At 58.2% G+C, this 17,404-nt stretch overlaps 1 protein-coding gene across 7 annotated transcripts in view; it reads right to left on the bottom strand.

Annotated features, from left to right (window-relative positions):
- TOM1L2 (target of myb1 like 2 membrane trafficking protein) overlaps positions 1-17,404 on the bottom strand; it is an 84,160-nt gene that overhangs the window by 26,264 nt on the left and 40,492 nt on the right. For all 7 annotated transcript variants that reach the window (XM_081218104.1, XM_081218105.1, XM_081218107.1 and 4 more), the window contains exons 2-6: positions 16,253-16,337; positions 10,653-10,731; positions 6,877-7,026; positions 2,698-2,832; positions 1,374-1,508 (exon numbers count right to left, since the gene is read on the bottom strand). In XM_081218104.1, coding sequence (XP_081074230.1) covers positions 1,374-1,508; positions 2,698-2,832; positions 6,877-7,026; positions 10,653-10,731; positions 16,253-16,337 — 584 coding nt within the window. The remainder of the gene's footprint in view (positions 1-1,373; positions 1,509-2,697; positions 2,833-6,876; positions 7,027-10,652; positions 10,732-16,252; positions 16,338-17,404) is intronic.

Below are 17,404 nucleotides of genomic sequence, written 5' to 3'. Positions count from 1 at the left end.
GCCCGGAATCGAGGCTCCAAGCACAGCGGCCTCTGAGCCGCGCCTTCCCCACCCGCTCCCCATCCAGGGGTGCCTGTTCCAACTGCCAGCCCCACAGAGCTCCCCAGAGCCAGGACCCGGGCTGCCTCTCCCACAGCAGGGACACCTCTCTGAGCCTGTGTCCTCACCTGTGCAAAGGTGACCTCACAGTCCAGCCGTGGCCATCCATGGGCACACCCCACACTGCCCAGTCGGGTCTGCTGTCCCTCTTCACCGCGTTCAGCCCCCTCTCGTCCTGCCCGTGTCCCCTCGCCCATCCCAGACCCTCCTTCCGACCGCTCCCGAGCTCCCCCGGGGCGCAGACAATCAGGGGAGGGTCTCGGTGGCCATCCAACTGCAAACGCGTCCCCCTTCCCTCTTCCCAGGGCCACCTGGGGGGCCTGGTGCCGGCTGTGGTGGGGGCCCAGGAGGGGCAGTGGTAGTTTCAGCTGCGGCCTCCACCTCCTCCCCGCTCCGGGGATCCCAGGGGCCTTCCTGCCGCTGCCCAGCCGGCCCATGAGGCCCGGTGGGCAGGAGAGAAGGACCGCCGCCTGGTCTACTGACAGGAGACCGAGGTTAAGCGACCCGGCTGAAGCCTCACCAGGAGCAGCGGGCTGAGCCCAGGCCTGTCTGATCCCAGCCCACCGCGTGCCAGCCGCCCCCTCCTCGGGGCCCACAGAGCGGAGACGTGCACACACTCCGCTAACCGGACACAATCGCTTGAGCCCTCTGTTTAAATGAGGTTCCATAATAATGACACTGACATAAATAGTAAATGAGAATTTAGAAAACAGAAACAGTGGATAGATTTTCTTTCAAGTCTGACCAATCCTCACTTTTTAACTAATGGAAGCTCTACAGATTCGTCTAAAGACTCGTCTCCAGACTCCTCCAAAAGAATCCAGGCTGGCATTGAGGCAGCATTAGTTCCCCAAGAAATAACTTGGGGAGACTGGTCATTGCTCGGGACACAGCAGGACTTGGTCCTTCCTGCAGGCTCCGCCCTGGCCTGGGCTGCCTTCTTGCAGGATAAGCCTAAACCTCTCTGCGGGACACCTGAGGCCCTTCACAACTCCGCTTGCTCAGGGGCTTTTGGCCACACCTCCTGCTGTGATTCTTGCCAGCCCTGCCCCCGCCCCGCCCTGTCCTCCAAACCGTCCACCTGCTGTGCCCCGAGCCCCCCACCTCCCACCTCGAGTGACCACAGCCCTCGACAGCGCGCCCTCAGGAGGGCCGGGCACTTGCACCCATGTCGCTGACACCCTTCACAGGGCCCGTCTGGAGAGGCCTCCTCTGTCTCCTGGGAGACCGAGGGCAGCAGCAGGCACGCCTGTGGCCCCAAAGCGTGCACGTACCTGCTCTGAATTGGCCGTGATGGGGCCCGCAGCGCTCAGGGCTGGGGCCTGCGGCGCTGAGGAGGAGCCGCTGCTCGTCCTCGGCTGCGACTGGGACCTGGGTGTGGTGGTGGCTGGGTCCACCTCCGGGACGCTCTGCACGGCAACGACAAAGCCTTCTGTCCGCCTGGGCCGCCTGGGCAGTGGCCTGGCAGTGGCCTGGCACTGCCCCCGCCCCCCACCTCTCCTCCCTCCACGAACCTCACAGACACCGAGGCGGGCCAGAGAGGTGGCCCCCAGCGCAGCCTGTGAGGGCTCTGGCCACCCTCCCACCGTCAGGACCACCTTGGCATCGGAGGGGAGGGCCTGCTTGCAAGTTTTCTGATCAGGAACCCCCCGTTTATCACCAGAAGGTTACTTTTTGGCCTTTACAAGTGGACTAATCTAAACAGCAATTATGCAATTTACTGAGCGTTCTCTGTAACTACAGGAGCCACCACGCTGCTCTGCGTCACGATTCGAGAATAAAACAGGTTTGTTTACCCCACCAAGTGCAGCAAGTGGCTCGGAGGATCACATGAGAGAAACGCTAGGAAAGCCCAAGTCCTTGTGCTTCCCTCTGGGCCCCTCGTGACCCCCTCAACGTGAGCTGTGCCCACGCAGGAGGCCTGCACGGCACCGTCCCTCAGAGATGGACAAACGGGGCTGTGGCAGAGGGAGCTGGGGTGGGTGCCTCTCCCAGATCCTGAGCCTCCGGCTCTCCGGGGGCAGGAAAGGGCCTGGCTGCCCCCGAAGAGGAAGGACGGCGTTGCCTGGGCACCTTCCCTCCTGAAGCTGCCAGCACGTGGGAGCCGCCCTCAGCGGGCCCTCCCGGGGCTTTGCATCCCAAGGCTGGCGGGAGTCAAGGGGGACCACTCACAGCCCAAAGTAAATTTTAGATCCATTTGACTTGTCCAGTTGAAAAACCCATGAAGAGGGACATCGCCAGCCCCTCGGCGTTGCCGATGTGGAGGTGGGGCTGCTCCAGCCGCCCTGGGAGGTGCGGTCCCCACACCAGACGCCTGGGCTCGGGAGAGCAGGTGCCGGGACCCCCCCAGGACGGCTCCACCCTCGCGGCCATCTCCATGACAGCGTCCACACCGCTCCTCTGTCACCTTCTCCCACAGTCGGGGGTGAAAACCGTGGTGGGGGGGCGGTCCCTGAGCCACCAGCCACCAGCTGTCTCTCTCCCACACCCACTGGTTATCAACAAGAAACGCCCTGGAGCCCGAAGGAGGCTGATGACAAGCTGAATAATTCAGAGGCTGTCTCTGCAACAGGCCCTCGGGGATGCGGCGAGGCTCACCCGCTGGGGTGTGTGTATGGGGGACAGCGCGTCCAGGTCGGCCATGGGGAACTCCACGCCCTTCCTCTTCAGCTCTTCGTACGCATGCACGACGCCCGTGAGGTCAGGGCTGCTCCGGAAGGCGTCAGCCCACGCCTGGAGGGGAGGAGGGGGCCTGTTAGGGGCGCCGGGGCGCTCAGGGCTGCGGCCCAGACACGCTGCTCCTTCCTGCCAGTGCCACCAGGCTGAGCACAAATGAAAGCAAAGCACAGAACTCAGTCCAGCGTGGGGCACATCCTAGAGTGGAGACGGAGCAACCGCACCGAAGCACGAGGCTGAGACCAGGAGATGTGCCTGGCAACGTGCGGCTGGAGAGGCCGCGCCCGCAGGATGCGTGGGGACAGCGGCGTGGCCTCCTCGCTCCACGCATGAAAGTCCAGGCTGAGCCTAGTAGGTCAGGGAGCCGGAGTCCACACTGCCCGGCCGCCCATCTGACGGGCAAGGTGACTGCGGCCGGGGCAGGAGCACCCGCAATACTCACAGTGCCGGCAGACAGGCGCCCGTGTGGGACAGTCTGCTGGGAAGCTTGGCCACTAGGTTCCGTTACATAAGACAAAACACGGGGAGGAAGGAACACATATTTCAATAGGCTGCCGCTCGTCTCTGATTCAAGGAACTGTCAAAGTATATCTTTAAATTCTGTTCTTTGGAAGTTATAGAAGGTATCAAAAAAAGAAGTGCCTCCAAAGGGCACCCCCCAAGAGGGGGCCAGAGGAGGAGGAAAGCCGTCCTGTCGGCAGCTCTGTCGCTGTCACAGGGCCCAGCTGCTTCCCCCCATCTCTGACCAAGAGAGCAGTTTCCAAAAAGCCTCGTTCAGTTCGGCTGCTGCATCTCACTGACCACAAACCCTGCCGTGAGCCCGGCCTCCCGGGGCCTGCTCATCCAACCTGCACATGCAGGGACTCAACGCCCACGTCAGGACAGCCCCTCGTGGTCACACTTCCTCCCGGACGCTGATGGGGGGCGCGTTTCACAGCCCACGGGGAGGCGGGGAGAAGCAGGCGCGGCAGTCAGCTCCTCCTGGAGCCGCCTCCGGCCTTCGTTGCTGCAGGAGGACAACAGCTCCAGGGGAGCCCTTTTAACTTATGCTGCCTTCCACCCCCACCAGGTCTGACATAAGAAGACCACGACTGTTCTCTCCAGTCGGCGGACACTTCTTGGGGCACCTGCCCAGCAGCGATCAGCAGGCCCCATGGACGGCCCCGCAGGGGGTACACATGCCCAGCTGAGCAGCTAGGTCCTCCTGCTCCAGGAGCCTGGCCCTGGGCCGTCGGAGGGCTGGGCTGCTCTGTGGGTAGACGTGGGCCCTGGGTCGTACCCACATGCCAGCCCGGACCAGGGAGCAGGGAGAGCCTGCCTGCTGGGACGGCGCGGACACTCAGGAGAAGGTCTGCCCCTTCCCTGGCCATCACCCCGGGGTTCTGGGGAGCCTGCCTTATGACCAGCACTGCTCTTCACCTAGGCAGCTGGGGTTGGCATCTGCTATTTAAGCAACCAAGCAGTCCTGGCTAATCGCCCCTGTCCTGCGCGGGACCCCTGTGCAGTCTGGGTGCGGGGCTGCTAGCAGAGTCTGTGTCCACGGCAGTGCTCTCTACTGACCACGCCCCTGACGCCGGCACCTTGGGGGGAAGCACAGGGCGGGAGATGCCGTGTGCCTCGGGCACCTTCCGGGCCGGTGCCCACACCTGTGCCCCCCAGCCGCCGAGTCTCCCGGGGGCACAGAGAAGGCAGTCAGACAGCATTTGTCAACTCAGAGCGAACATGGCCTCACCAATGTGAAGCTTCCTGCTGCAGGGACGGGGGAGCATGGCCACGCAGGGCCAGCGGACTGAGGTGATGGTGACAGCGCAGGGGCCCCTCTAGGCAGCTGGCCCCGCTGAGAATCACGACCCTGCCTCGGGGGCCGCGGCCTCGGGAGGTCTGATTCCCCATGAGAAGCCAGGGAGCGGCAGGGCGGGTGCTGTCAGAGCAGAGGGCCTGCCCTGGGAGCTGCAGGTCAGCGTCACAGCGCCCTGCCCCGCCCCGCCCACCCGTGCCCACGTGTCAGGGGTTGGAAGGCTCAGAGGGAGTTCTGATCTCCTTTCCCCTGGATCGCACACCAAAGAAAGGACTAAAACCTTATGCAAACATGAGCCATTTGCTCCAGACCCCTCAAGTTTCAACAAAGTTTTTTGTTTTTTTTGTTTTCTGGGGTTTTTTTTTTCGGTACGTGGGCCTCTCACTGTTGTGGCCTCTCCCGTTGCGGAGCACAGGCTCCGGACACGCAGGCTCAGTGGCCATGGCTCATGGGCCCAGCCGCTCCGCGGCATGTGGGATCTTCCCAGACCGGGGCACGAACCCGCGTTCCCTGCATCGGCAGGCGGACTCCCAACCACTGTGCCACCAGGGAAGCCCTCGACAAAGTTTTAAATCATCCAATTTCAGATCATAAACAATTGCTGATTTAAACAATGGGTTCCATTCCCTGGACAAAAGGAGGCTGCTGTCCCGTCCTGCTCGTGTTCCTGGGCTTCTCACTCACAGGGACAGGGTTTCGGGAGCTGCCCATCCATAGAATCTGCTGCAAGCCCGGCCACCGGCTCCCCGCCACTTCCTGAGAACACGGCCCCCCCAGCTCCCCCTGCCCCTCCCACCCCCCGCCATCAGCTCCCCTCTTCAGTGGAAAGAAACAGAATTTTTAGACTCTACTCTGCGGGAAGTGTGGGAGGCAGGGATGAGGTTCCTCCACCAGAACCATGTCCTTTCTGTCCTGGAACAACCCCAGGGAGAGGCTGAGGGTGGCGTACAGTGGGGGGATGTCCCACAAAGGGGACGTCACGGGAGGCCCACCCTCTGGACAGGCCCCCTCCTCCCGGGCCACCAGGAGCCCTGTCCCTTCCAGAAGGGCCTGCTGCATCTGGCACGCTGTCCTCCTGAAGGGCAGGGCCCCTCGAGCACACGAGCCCGAGGGGGTGTCTTTCCATGCGGCCCAAGGAGGTGGGGCAGCAGGAGGGCAGCCAGAGGACAGGGCTGCCTGGCTGAATGGAGGGATTAGGGGTGGAGGGCAAGGGGGAGGGACGGGAATCCTGACCTCACAAACGTGCACTGGAGACGCCAGCTCTGTGGGCCACCCTGGGACCACGATGCCTGGGATCAGCCTTCTAGGAAGGCGTCAGAGGGACGGTGGGTGGGGAGCGAGGGGGCCGTGCAAAAAGAGACTTTCTGAAGTGTCCCGTGCCTGTGGGGACACAGGTGCGGGAGACTTCAGAAAAGCTGCAGCCCTTGCCCTCCCAGGGGATCATCAGACCTTAACTTTTCACTTTAAAAGCATATTCAACAGGGAAATAACATCACCTTCTCTCCAAGACGGGTTTAAAAAGGCCGACGGGACGCAAAACCTCTGTGCACCCGTCAGACAGGCTATGAGGAAGACGATGGCGAGGACGTGGGACACTAGGACACCTGCTGCTGGCGGGGGGCGTCGCATGGGAGCAGCCTGGAGGTGGCTCCTCCAGCCCCAGCTGAGCCTTCGGAGGACGTGGCCCTGGCCGACACCCTCACTGCACCCTCCAGAGAACCGCCCAGCTAAGCTGTTCCTGAACCCGTGGTCCACAGAAATTAGCAGGTAATAAACGTCTGTTGCTCTAAATGCTAAGTTTGGGCTAATTTGTTACAGGACAATGAATAATAACATGTCCCAAGGTGTCACCTGTGCTCTCGATGCTCCAGGCCTTTGCACACACTGCTCTCTACCTGCCATGCCCCTTGCACTCTGACCTTTCCACCCAGCTTGTCGCCCCTCAGGGTTCAACAGAATTGTCACGTCCTCAGTGAATCCTGAACACCACCCCCACGACCCCAGAGTTGGCCCCTCCCTGTGGCACGTGGACCCGGCACGTGGCTCCGTTAGGCTCCAGGCCTGTCCCCCATGGGCAGCCGAGGGCCAGGCACCCGGACACAGCCAGCGACGGCCAGGAGAGCCACCGCTGAAGGTGTCATCTCAGGGGGATAAGGGTAAAAAACAAGTGTTTCTCAACAAATATTTAAACCCAGAAGCACCCATCTTTTCCTCCAAATGATGGGGAAGTGTGAGGACTTGCTGATGGGAGGCCCCGCCTTCCTCTCTCCCCACGGACCAGCTGAGGGGAGCCGCCGACCCACCTGGATGAGAGCCAGCACCTTCTCCTGCACGATGGTCGGGGGGTTGCTCTTGGGAGAGATGATTTTGACCAGGACGCCGTCGATGAAATCCCGGCTGGCCACGAGGACGTGGAAGCGGTGGCCACAGTTCTTCACGCACGTCTCCAGCACCTGATGCGGGCGGGATGGAAACAGAGGTCACCCCCAGAGGCCAAGGAGACGCTGCCCCCTCTCCCCACTGCCGACCATCCTGCCGACGGGCTCCTCCAGACGCAAACCCTTTCGCAGGACACAGGTGGCCCCTTGCTGGCTGGGGTCTCTGGGCCTGCACAGCAGTCGGGCGGCACCGGCTCCGCATGAGAAGGGTACTGGGGTCTCAGCGGGGTCAAAACGACCAAGCATCCCTGGAAATGAGCCTCTGGGTTGGTGGCGACAGCCGGTGGACGCAGGCCCTCCCGGGCGGAGGCCACTGAAGCAGCCTGCACTGCTGGTGAGTTACTGGGCCTGGTTGTGAAGAGGTGAATGCCCCACACGGCCGCACAACCCTGCTTCCACAACTGAGACCAGCAGTGACCCGGGTCTCACACCCCCATACGCGGTTTGTGGCCTTGGCCACATTCGAATCAACTCTGCCCCTCCTTCCTCATCCGGAAAAATAAGTTACACAGGCCTCGGCCACTAGAAAAGCACAGCGCTTGTGGGTTCTGACCAATAGCCAGTGCGGGCTTGAATCTCAGGTCCACTTTCAGGGCCAGTCTGTCTGAGCTCGGCTTCCCCGCCTGCAAAGTGGGCACGAGTGCCCCGCTGCAGGGCTGAAGTTAGGGTGAGCGTGTCTGAAGCGCAGACCTGCCTGGCAGGCCAGTGCAGGAGGACATGTCACGGGGTTACTGTCCTGGGCCCCCACCGCACGAGCGAGGGGCCTTGAGCTCACAGCACCCGCTGGAGGGTCCCTCCAGCCTCACAGGCAGCTCTCCGGACCCCTTCGCTCTCTGGAAACCCCCTGACCTGGACGATGAGCTGGCCCCTCCCATGCCGGCACCCAGGCCACAGCTGGCTGGTGGGGACGGCCTCCAAGGAAGGACGTCACCAGCAATCAGGGGACACTGCTGGCCGCCTTGCTTGTCCTCATTCGCCTAAACTAACTGACCACTGGTGACCCCAGGCAGCCACTCCCCGGGGCTAGGGTGGGACAACAGGGCTTTCCCTGGACAAAGCTTGGTCACGGAGAAAGTTCCTAACGGTGACGTTAGGAACGTGACTGCGTGGCTGACCCAGGGGAGACTCTTTCACGTTGTATGTCATTTCACTCCATCCTCACAACTCGTTCACCCTTTTTAAGCGGAGGCTGTTATCCCCTTTTGTTTTCAGAGTTAAAAGGCTTAGAAGGTGAAGAAAGTGGTGTAGGTACAGATTGCTGGTCAGGTCAGAAGCAGGAAGGGATCGCCTGCAGCCTCCTCTGAGCCTCCACCCGCCCTGAGGCACAGGGCCACCCTCCTCCAAGATCAGTGAGTCCCTCAGACGACAGGCAACCTCTGCCACCCCCTTGTTCTCTCATTCGGTCCTTAAAATGCCCTGGACAGAGGCGGTGAGGCTGCCCGGCAGAGCAGGAGCTGCGGAAGTGCCCCCGGCTGGCAAGTCCTCTGCAGGCTGCTCTACCAAAAAGGCAAATCTGTTGCTGTGGGTTGTTGGTCCTGAAGCACGGTGGGAATTTTCCTGAATGCAGCTAAGGCCCGTGGAGTAGGCAAACGGTGCCTCCAAGCAATCAGAGCCACACTAATGCCTGAGCAGGAAGCCCCAGACCTCTGACCAACTCCTATTTGGGGTACATCTTGACAACCTTGGTGGAGGCAGATATGAAGTTAAAAGGCCCTCAGGAAGCAGGAGGACTGTGATGGATGAACAGGGTTAGTTCAAGGACAAGACAGAGAAGCCACGAGAGCAGACGTGAGCCCGGGCAGTGTGTGCCAGGCTGGGCCTCCAGCAGACGAAAAATGGGTCTGCACCTTTCACAAATCTCCCAAAGACATCACGGGATTTGCAGCAAAGGCCTGACCACATCAAAATAAATAAATACTTAGGAATAAATCTAACCAAGGAGGTGAAAGATCTGTGCCCTGAAAATTACAAGACATTGGTAAGAGAAAGTAAAGACACAAGTAAATGGAAAGGTATCCCATGTTCTTGGATCAGAAGAATTAATACTGTTAAAATGTCCACAGTACCCAAAGCCATCTACAGATTTCACAGAAACGGAAAAAACAATCCTAAAATTCATATGGAACCAAAAATGACCCTGAACAGCCAAAACAATCCTGAGAAAGAAGACCACAGTGGGAGACATCACACTTCCTGATTTCAAACTATATTATGAAGCTATTGTAAGCAAAACAGTGTGGTATTAGCATAAAAATAGACACACAGACCAATGGAACAGACCTGAGAGCCCAGAAATAAACCCTCACATATACTGTCAACTAAAATTTGACAAGGGAGCCAAGAATACTCAACGGGGAAAGGACAGTCTCTTCAATAAATGATGATGGGAAAACTAGATACTCACATGCAGAAGAATGAAACTGGACCTCTATCTTACACCAGTCACAAAAATTAATTTGAAACAGTCTAAAGACTTAAATGTAAGACTTAAGGAAACACTAAATGGTGGCTCTCATGCTTTACTACAGGAAGGAAGGAATGGCAAAGCCCACGGTGGAGAGATCTCCATCCCAGGCAGCTACCACAATGTTGGGCACGGAGCGGGAGGTGTTTAGATGCCACGAAAATGGCCTGCGTGCTAAGAATTTGTGAGTTTTGCCCGTCCCTAGTGATTTTTGTTACTGAAAACAGTTCATTTTGGGCATCACTCTGGGTTTAGTGAAAGCTGCGGTTGAAATTCTGAGGAAAAAACAAAAGCTTTCAACTCCCTATTTCTCAACTGTTTTTTTTCTCATTATTCAAACCCCAATTCCCTGGCAGAGAATTCTAATAAGTCTTGGGTTTTCACTTGGGCAGGAAATCCAAACAGTTTCTCTGCTTTAAAAGGAACATGTTATGGCTGTTTTGGATAAACAACCCACTACTCAACCCTACAGAGAGGTCCACATGCTGACCTGTTACAGTTTCTATTAGAGGAACATGTTGTGGCCTGGTTTTTGCCATATTTGAAAAAATGTTAGCTTTCAAGACAGAAATAATACCTGAAGTTGTCCCTTTTAATTTTCTGACATCTGAAAGACAGGCAAAAATCTGGTCTGTTCCTTCCTGAAAGGAGTCACTTGCAGACTTTCCCTAGAATCTCTGCAACGATGTTCAGTTTTTATCCCATGATCCAGTTGGCACCTCACTAGCTGTGAAGTCTGGGCAAACCTCTGGGCCTCTCCGAGCCTCAGTTTCTGCATCCGTAAAAGCGGATGATGAAACCTATTTAGGAAGGTTTCTGGAAGCATTTGAGTTAACATCTGAAGAGCTAGCCTAGTCTCGGGCAGGTGCTCGGTGGAAGTCGGCACTTTTACAAGGAGGAAGCTGACCCCTAGAGAAGCAGCTGGCCTCAGTGCCTCACAGCAGGCTGCTGGCCACCGGGGACCCACGCCCAGGCCTGTGGCTTCTCTGCTCTGGGCTTCTGCACCGGACAACACTGCCCGTGCCGCGTCCCTGATGGCTCACCCGTCTCAGAGGGTGGAAACACTGGGGCGGCAGCAGGAGGCACAGCTACCCCTAGCAGCGCTCACTCCAGGCTGTCCCCCAGCTGCGGCTCCCAGATGTTCTCCCGCCCCGGGGGAGGGTAGGGGGGCACTCACCGTCAGCGCCAGCATCACCTCTCGGTAGTTCCGGTTCCCGTTGAGTCGCTTCTTCAGGGCTCGAATGGCATCCTTTGGCCTGGAGAATAGACATATGCAGATCCTGCCAATCCCACCAGGGCCCCAGCCTACAGAGTCAGGGCCCGTCATGCCAACTAGCATGTACTTGCTACCGCCTGTTTGTAAATGTGAAAGACTGGAAACAAACGAAATGTCCATCAATGTGAATCAGGTTGAATTAAATTGTGCTTATCCATACAACGGAGTACTATGCAGCTGCACAGAAGAATAAAGACACTCTTAATGCACCAGAGATACAGACTAGCGTCGTCTGCAGAGCAGGGCAGAGGGGACGCAGCCATGTGAGTTACAAAAGGACAAGAAATGCCCAGCGCACACATCTTTGCCAGGAGGGGACCCTGGAGGGAGCTGTCCCTGGCGTGGGCACCAGGGCCAAGGAGGAGGGGCTGTTCCCCAGGTCACAGGCTGCAGCCCTCTTGAATTCCACATCACGTGCAAGTGTGATTTACCCAGAACAATAACCAGCCTGCCGCTGGTGGGTTCACTGAAGGGAACCTGCCAGAAAAACACAGGCGAGAACGGCCAGGTCCCTGTGCAGATCTGCATGTCCAGGTTTTAGGCTCTGTGGAACTCCTTTTTCCCTGAGAAAACTGAAGTAAGTCTGCTCAAAGCCCTGGGAGTTGTGTGTTTTAGGTACCAGATCTGACCCGGCTTCCTGGGGGCCCTGTAGACAGAGCTGCAGGGGCCTCCAGCTGACAACAGCTCCGTCATACGCCGACTGCCTGCTCCCAGTACACACTCCTCCTGAAACCACAGCCATGCTGAGAGGCAGGTCTCCAGGCAGCCCCTGAGGGCATCTACTAGGCGCCGTGCCCGTGCCTAAGGGTCCCCCAGTGCCCATGGCCCGCTCTGGGGAACTCCGCCCTCTGCTATCACAAGTGGACTCCTGCCGCCTACCCATCAGCAGGCCAGCATAATCGGGGTCTTTCCTAAAGTGAAGGTTCATAAATTGAGGCCTCCTATTCCGACAGTTTGGAGATACAATCTATTTACCAGGACTTCCCTGGTGGCGCAGTGGTTAAGAATCCGCCTGCCAGTGCAGGGGACATGGGTTCGTACCCTAGTCCGGGAAGATCCCACATGCCGCGGAGCAACGAAGCCCATGCGCCACAGCTACTGAGCCTGCACGCCTAGAGCCCTTGCTGCACAACAAGAGAAACCACCGCAATGAGAAGCCCGCGCGCCGTTACTAGAGAAAGCCTGTGCCCAGAAACAAAGACAAAAAAACAAAAACAAAAAAACTCTCAAGAAGTGCGTGAGGGAGCTGGGGAAGGAGAGGGGAGCAGCTCTGCCAATCAGCCCAATTTCAACAGAAACACAAAGCAAGGCGAGGCTTCTAGAAGGAATAAACAAACCCGAATCACCTGAAGCATGGCTTCCCCGCGGAACTTCTCAGCTCCCTGGGGAGGGGTCCCTGCCAGGTGTGTTTGTAGTGTGGCTGCAGTTCCCAAACAGGGGTGCTGATTTCTGCAAACATGGGACTTGACAGGCTCTCGGCTTTGAGGATTTCCTCTGTCTCAAAGGCACCGCCGAGCACGCTCTCGTCCCTCCTCTTCAAACTTCCACGGGGCACTACGTGGGAAGAGCCTCCCAGGGCTCTGCTCACTTGTGACTCATGGAGCTCCTGGGTTGGGGGGGCATGCGGTGGCGGGAAATCAGAGAGGCGGCAGGCTCCCGGGTTAGAGAGAAAGTGAAAATCCACCGAAAATCCATCGGGGAAGTGCTGCTTGAGAGGCACTGGGGAGCACCAAAGCGAGTATTTCTCTCTTCCCGGGGAAGCAGCCTCGGAGACAGAATCAAAGTCCTGTCAGAGGAACCGCACAGCAGCCGATCAGACGCAGAGCAGGAAACTGGGAGAGGGGAGTGGTGTGCTGGAGCCCAGCAGAGCAGGAAAGGGCCCCAAGCAGGGGGAGAGGTCAGGGCCGCGGGAGCTGGACCCCAGACCCAGACGAGACCTTCTCTCTGGTCATCCTGAGCCCACCTTGTCCTTTGGCTCCGGAACTGCCACCTCTGAGCTGTTTCCCACTTACCCCTCACGGGGGCGATGCCGCGCCCCGCCCACCCTGGACACCTCCTCTCCTCCCGGCTGCCCCCTCCCAGCTGTTCCCTTGCTCCATTGCATTTATCCGGGGCTACTCCAGTTTAGAGGCTGGGGCACAGAGTCCATGAGCTGGGGAAGGTCCAAGATGGTCATGAAAACGACCAGGTCAGGGGATCCTCACCAGAGCCACATGTCAGAATTGCCTGAAGGGCATTTACCAAATCCACGTGCCTGCTGCACCTAACTAGGCAGGTCTGGGTGAGGCCTGGTAAACAGGGTCTAAAACATCCCGGAGAGGTTATCCAGCCAGGGCACTCCTGCCTAGTGACCAAGGGTCCAGGGCACAAGGGGCAGCCACACAAGGCCCCAGGCTGGAGGTGACCCCAGCCTGGGCATTAGGGCAAACCCAGGGAGGGGCCTGCAGGACAGCTCACCAAATCGGTGCCCAGCAGGACCATCTCCCAGAGGTGAGCTCCGAATAAATAAAGGAAGCACAGACAGAGCTCCCGTGCTGGAGCTTTAGCCCCTCATCATTAAAATGGTCTGGCCCTGCCATGTCGGGCTGGAGGGCACTGCCTGAGCTGGTGTGGGCTGGGGCTTCACATGGGCCGGGCACAGGGCGGGGCAGTGAAGCCACGAGCGAGCCACTGCTGGGGCCCACTTTATACCCAAGCGGACCGAGACGGGAGGGGAACCCACCCAGGGTCACCCAGGCCCCTGGTCCCTCTCTCCTGCCCTGCCATCCACCCACCTTGCCTGCTGACCCCTGGGCGGCTGCTGGACCCCACCTGGATGCCCCTCCCCAGGCGCCTGGCACTGGCCTCCCTCGTGGAGCCCATGTCACCCTGGGTCACGACCCCTTTCGTCCTCAGGCCCTGAGTCCCCAGGGACTTTGCCCACTTATTCTCTTACCTCACGAATGTGTCCAGGTGGTGGGGACGTGGCCGTAAGGAAGACAGATGCCTGCCTCAGGGAGCTCGGGGCCCGGGGCTTTGGGGGAGAGACAGACACTCCCTCTCACACACATCAGAACACGCGAGTTTGAGCTGTGATGAGCCCAAGTACAATACGGGCTGTGCGGGGATCACACAAGGGGGGCTTATCCGCGGGGCACTGGGACAGGGAGAGGGCAGGCTTCCTCTCATTCAGGAAGAGGCCGACAGCAGGGGCCAGGACCCTCCCTCGACAAGGCAGGTGGAGGGGCTGGGCTCCAGACCCCCTGGGACGAGGACGCTCCATTCCGACATGTGTGCACGTCCCGCGCTTCCTGGGGACCCGCAAGCTGGGCATGAGAGTGGGAGGTTCACGGAACCAAAAGACCAGGGGGGCCAGAAGGCCCGTGGGTGAGGGAGGAGCTCGGTGTGGCAGACGGAGGGGCGGGCGACATGGGCAAAGGGAGCTGGAGCGCCCACGGCCTGAGCCCCCTTCCGGGCTCTGGTCCAGACGCTCCCCTCCCCTGCCCACACTTCCCACTTCCTCCCCTCTGCACCCACAGCTTCGGCTGCCCGTCCAGCACCCACCTCGGCCTCCAGAGGCCGCGCCCCACCTGTGGGCTCAATAAACGTGGACAGGCCAGGGTCGGGGTGGGCAGGAAGGAGGCCAGGGGCTGCAGGGTTAAAATGCCTTCTACCCAACACATCCCGTCTCCTGCCAGGACCGAGCTGGTCGCCTGCAGCTCCCGTCCCAGAGGGCTCCCAACCTGCTGCCCCCAGGGCGGCCAAGCCCTCCACCCCTCCCACCAGCGTCGCCTCGGAAGGGCTTGAACCTTAGCTGAAACTCCGACCCGGTCTGCTAGGCCTCGGGATGCAGCTGCCCCGAACCTCGGATCATCTATCCTGTCTCTCCTCTCAGGCCCACAGCGCAAATTCCACCGGCTCCGCCTTCAGAAATGCTCAGACTCTCATGGCTTCTCACCCCCTCTACTGCCACCCCAGTCAAATCTGCCATCGCTTCACACCAGGGTGATCGTGACAGCCCCAGCCCAGCCGTCCTGGGCACAGCAGCCAGCGAGGTCCCAAAATGAACCTCAGGGACCTCCGTGGTGGTCCGGTGGCTAAGACTGCATGCTCCCAATGCCAGGGACCCGGGTTCAATCCCTGGTCAGGGAACTAGATCCTGTGTGCCACAACTAAGAGTCCACATGCTGCAGCTAAAGATCCCAAGTGCTGCAATTAAGACCTGGTGGAGCCAGATAAATTAAAAAAAAAAAAAAAACTATAAAAATAAAATAAAATGGGGACTTCCCCAGTGGTCCAGTGGTAAAGAATCCACCTTACAATGCAGGGGACATGGGTTCGATCCCTGGTCAGGGAGCTAAGATCCCACATGCCGTGGAGCAACTAAGCCCGCCGCCTCAACTAGAGCCCACATGCCACAAACTACAGAGCCCACACCACAACTACAGGAGAGAAAACCCGCGTGCCACAACTAGAGAGAAGCGCCACAAGGAAAGATCCCACATGTCTCAATTGAGACTTGACGCAGCCAAAAATAAATTAAATAAATAAATAAATCATAAATAAATAAGATGAACGTCAGACCAAGTGGAAGCCAGGGTCCCTGCCTGGATCCCGGCCCCCCGGCCCCGCTGCTGTCCCTCAGACACAACAGACCCCCTCTGTCCTGGGACCGTGAGCTGGGAAGCCCTTCCCTGGCCTGGTCCTCACACCTCCGCCCCTCGAGCCACCTGGGCCAGGCCCTCCTGGGTGACTTGTTTACAAGCACTCACTCCCAGCTCCTCCTCCCCAGCCGTGTCACCAGCTGACCAGGGTGCGTGGTAACTGTCCTGCTCATGGCACAGGGGAGGGACTCCGTCTGTCCTGCTCAGTACTCGGGACAGACGGAGGGACCCGCTCAGTACTTGCTCTGGGACCCGGCATGAGGCGGTCACTCAGGACATGTTTGTTGAATGAAGGCAGGGCCAACCATCAGTGGCTGGTCCCCAGCCTCCACGTGGCAAGGCAAGTAAGGACAGCGCCAAGGCCAGGGCTGCCCAGGTCTGGAGATGGTTTAAGAGGGCGCGGCTACTGTAAATTCCATTTTTATGGTGTGGACGGAGGGCCACATACCGACTAATTTGGAAGCAGTACACATGGAATGTACCTGTGATGCAGAAGAGGATGTAAATACAGCAGCAAGAACAGACCCAGCAGCGCAGGGGTGGGGGGGCCTGGGCCTCGCAAGTCTTCCCCGTGCCCCGCCTTCCACTACACACCCCGGGGGCCTCTCCCTCCTGGGGCTCCAGCCAGTCCCCAGGGCTGCGGAGGGCAGGAGGAGGTGGGGATCGGGCTGCAGGGGACCCAGAAGCCAGAGCAACGTCATCCCCCTTGTGATTAAGAGGCGGTCACTGCTCTGACTGTGGGCGGGTGGAGGGGCGAGAGGATGAGGAGAACCACTTGTCAGACGTCAGGGCAGCAGGCAGCACACAGACCGACTTGAGTGGCCCGCCGCCCGCCTGCCCCGGGCGGGGGACACGCACCCTTCCTCCGTCTCGTTGATGATGTCGCAGATCTCCATGTTCAGCGTCCAGTCCTCACTCTGCAGGGAGCCGTCTGTAGCCTTTTCTGCAAATTCAGAAAGAAAACTGGCTTACACTTCTCCTGGAATCAGGACCCCGGCAGGAGAGAGGAGGGACCCGGACCCACCCCACTCTCCCCCCAAGCAGATGGGCTGAGCCGACAGCAGCTCTGGGTGCTGCTCCCACGAGAATACCTGGGAGGGGGGCCGGGGGCTGACTCCTAACACTGCCCTTCATTCACCAAACTCCCATGAGCTAGAGCTCTCAGAAGAAAACGCAGGGGAAAGGCTTCATGACATCGGGTGTGGCCATGATTTCACTCATGGATGTGACACCAAAAGCACAGGCAACAGAAGAAAAAATAGATAAACTGGACTGCACAAAAATTTAAAACTTTCTGTGCATTAAAGGACACAATCAACAGAGTAAAAATGGAGTAACCTACGGAATGTTAGAAAATATTTGCAAATCTGAGGAGTTAGTATCCTTTAGAATAAATAAAGAAGACCTGAACAGACATTTCTCCAAAAAAGATATACAAATGGTCAACAAGTCCATGAAAACAAAAGTGTTATATATCACTAGTCATTAGGGAAATGCAAATCAAAACAACAATGAGATACCACCTCACACCCACTAGGACGGCTGCTATCAAAAAAAAACAGAAAATAGGGACTCCCCTGGTGGTCCAGTGGCTAAGACTCTGCGCTCCCAATGCAGGGGGCCCAGGTTCGATCCCTGGTGGGGGAACTAGATCCCACATGCGTGACACAACTAAGAAGCCTGCATGCCACAACTAAAAGATCCCTCGTGCCACAACGAAGATCCAGTTAAATAAAACAGCCATAAATAAAATATATATTTTAAAAAACAGACAATAACAAGTGCTGGAGAGGATGTGGAGAAACTGCTTGTGCACTGTTGGTGGGAATGGAAAATGATATAGCCCTTATAAAAAATAAGGCAGGTCCTCAAATTATCAAAAAGAGAACTACCACATGATCCAGAAATTCCACTTTTGGGTACACACCCAGAAGAGTTGAAAGTAGGATCTCAAAGAGGTATTTTCACACTCATGTTCACAGCAGCATTATTCACAATAGCCAGGAAGCA

This window comes from Mesoplodon bidens, assembly GCF_964165515.1.
Source record: "Mesoplodon bidens genome assembly, chromosome: 19".
Taxonomy (NCBI): Eukaryota; Metazoa; Chordata; class Mammalia; order Artiodactyla; family Ziphiidae; genus Mesoplodon; species Mesoplodon bidens.
This window is presented reverse-complemented; position numbering and strand designations above follow the sequence as displayed.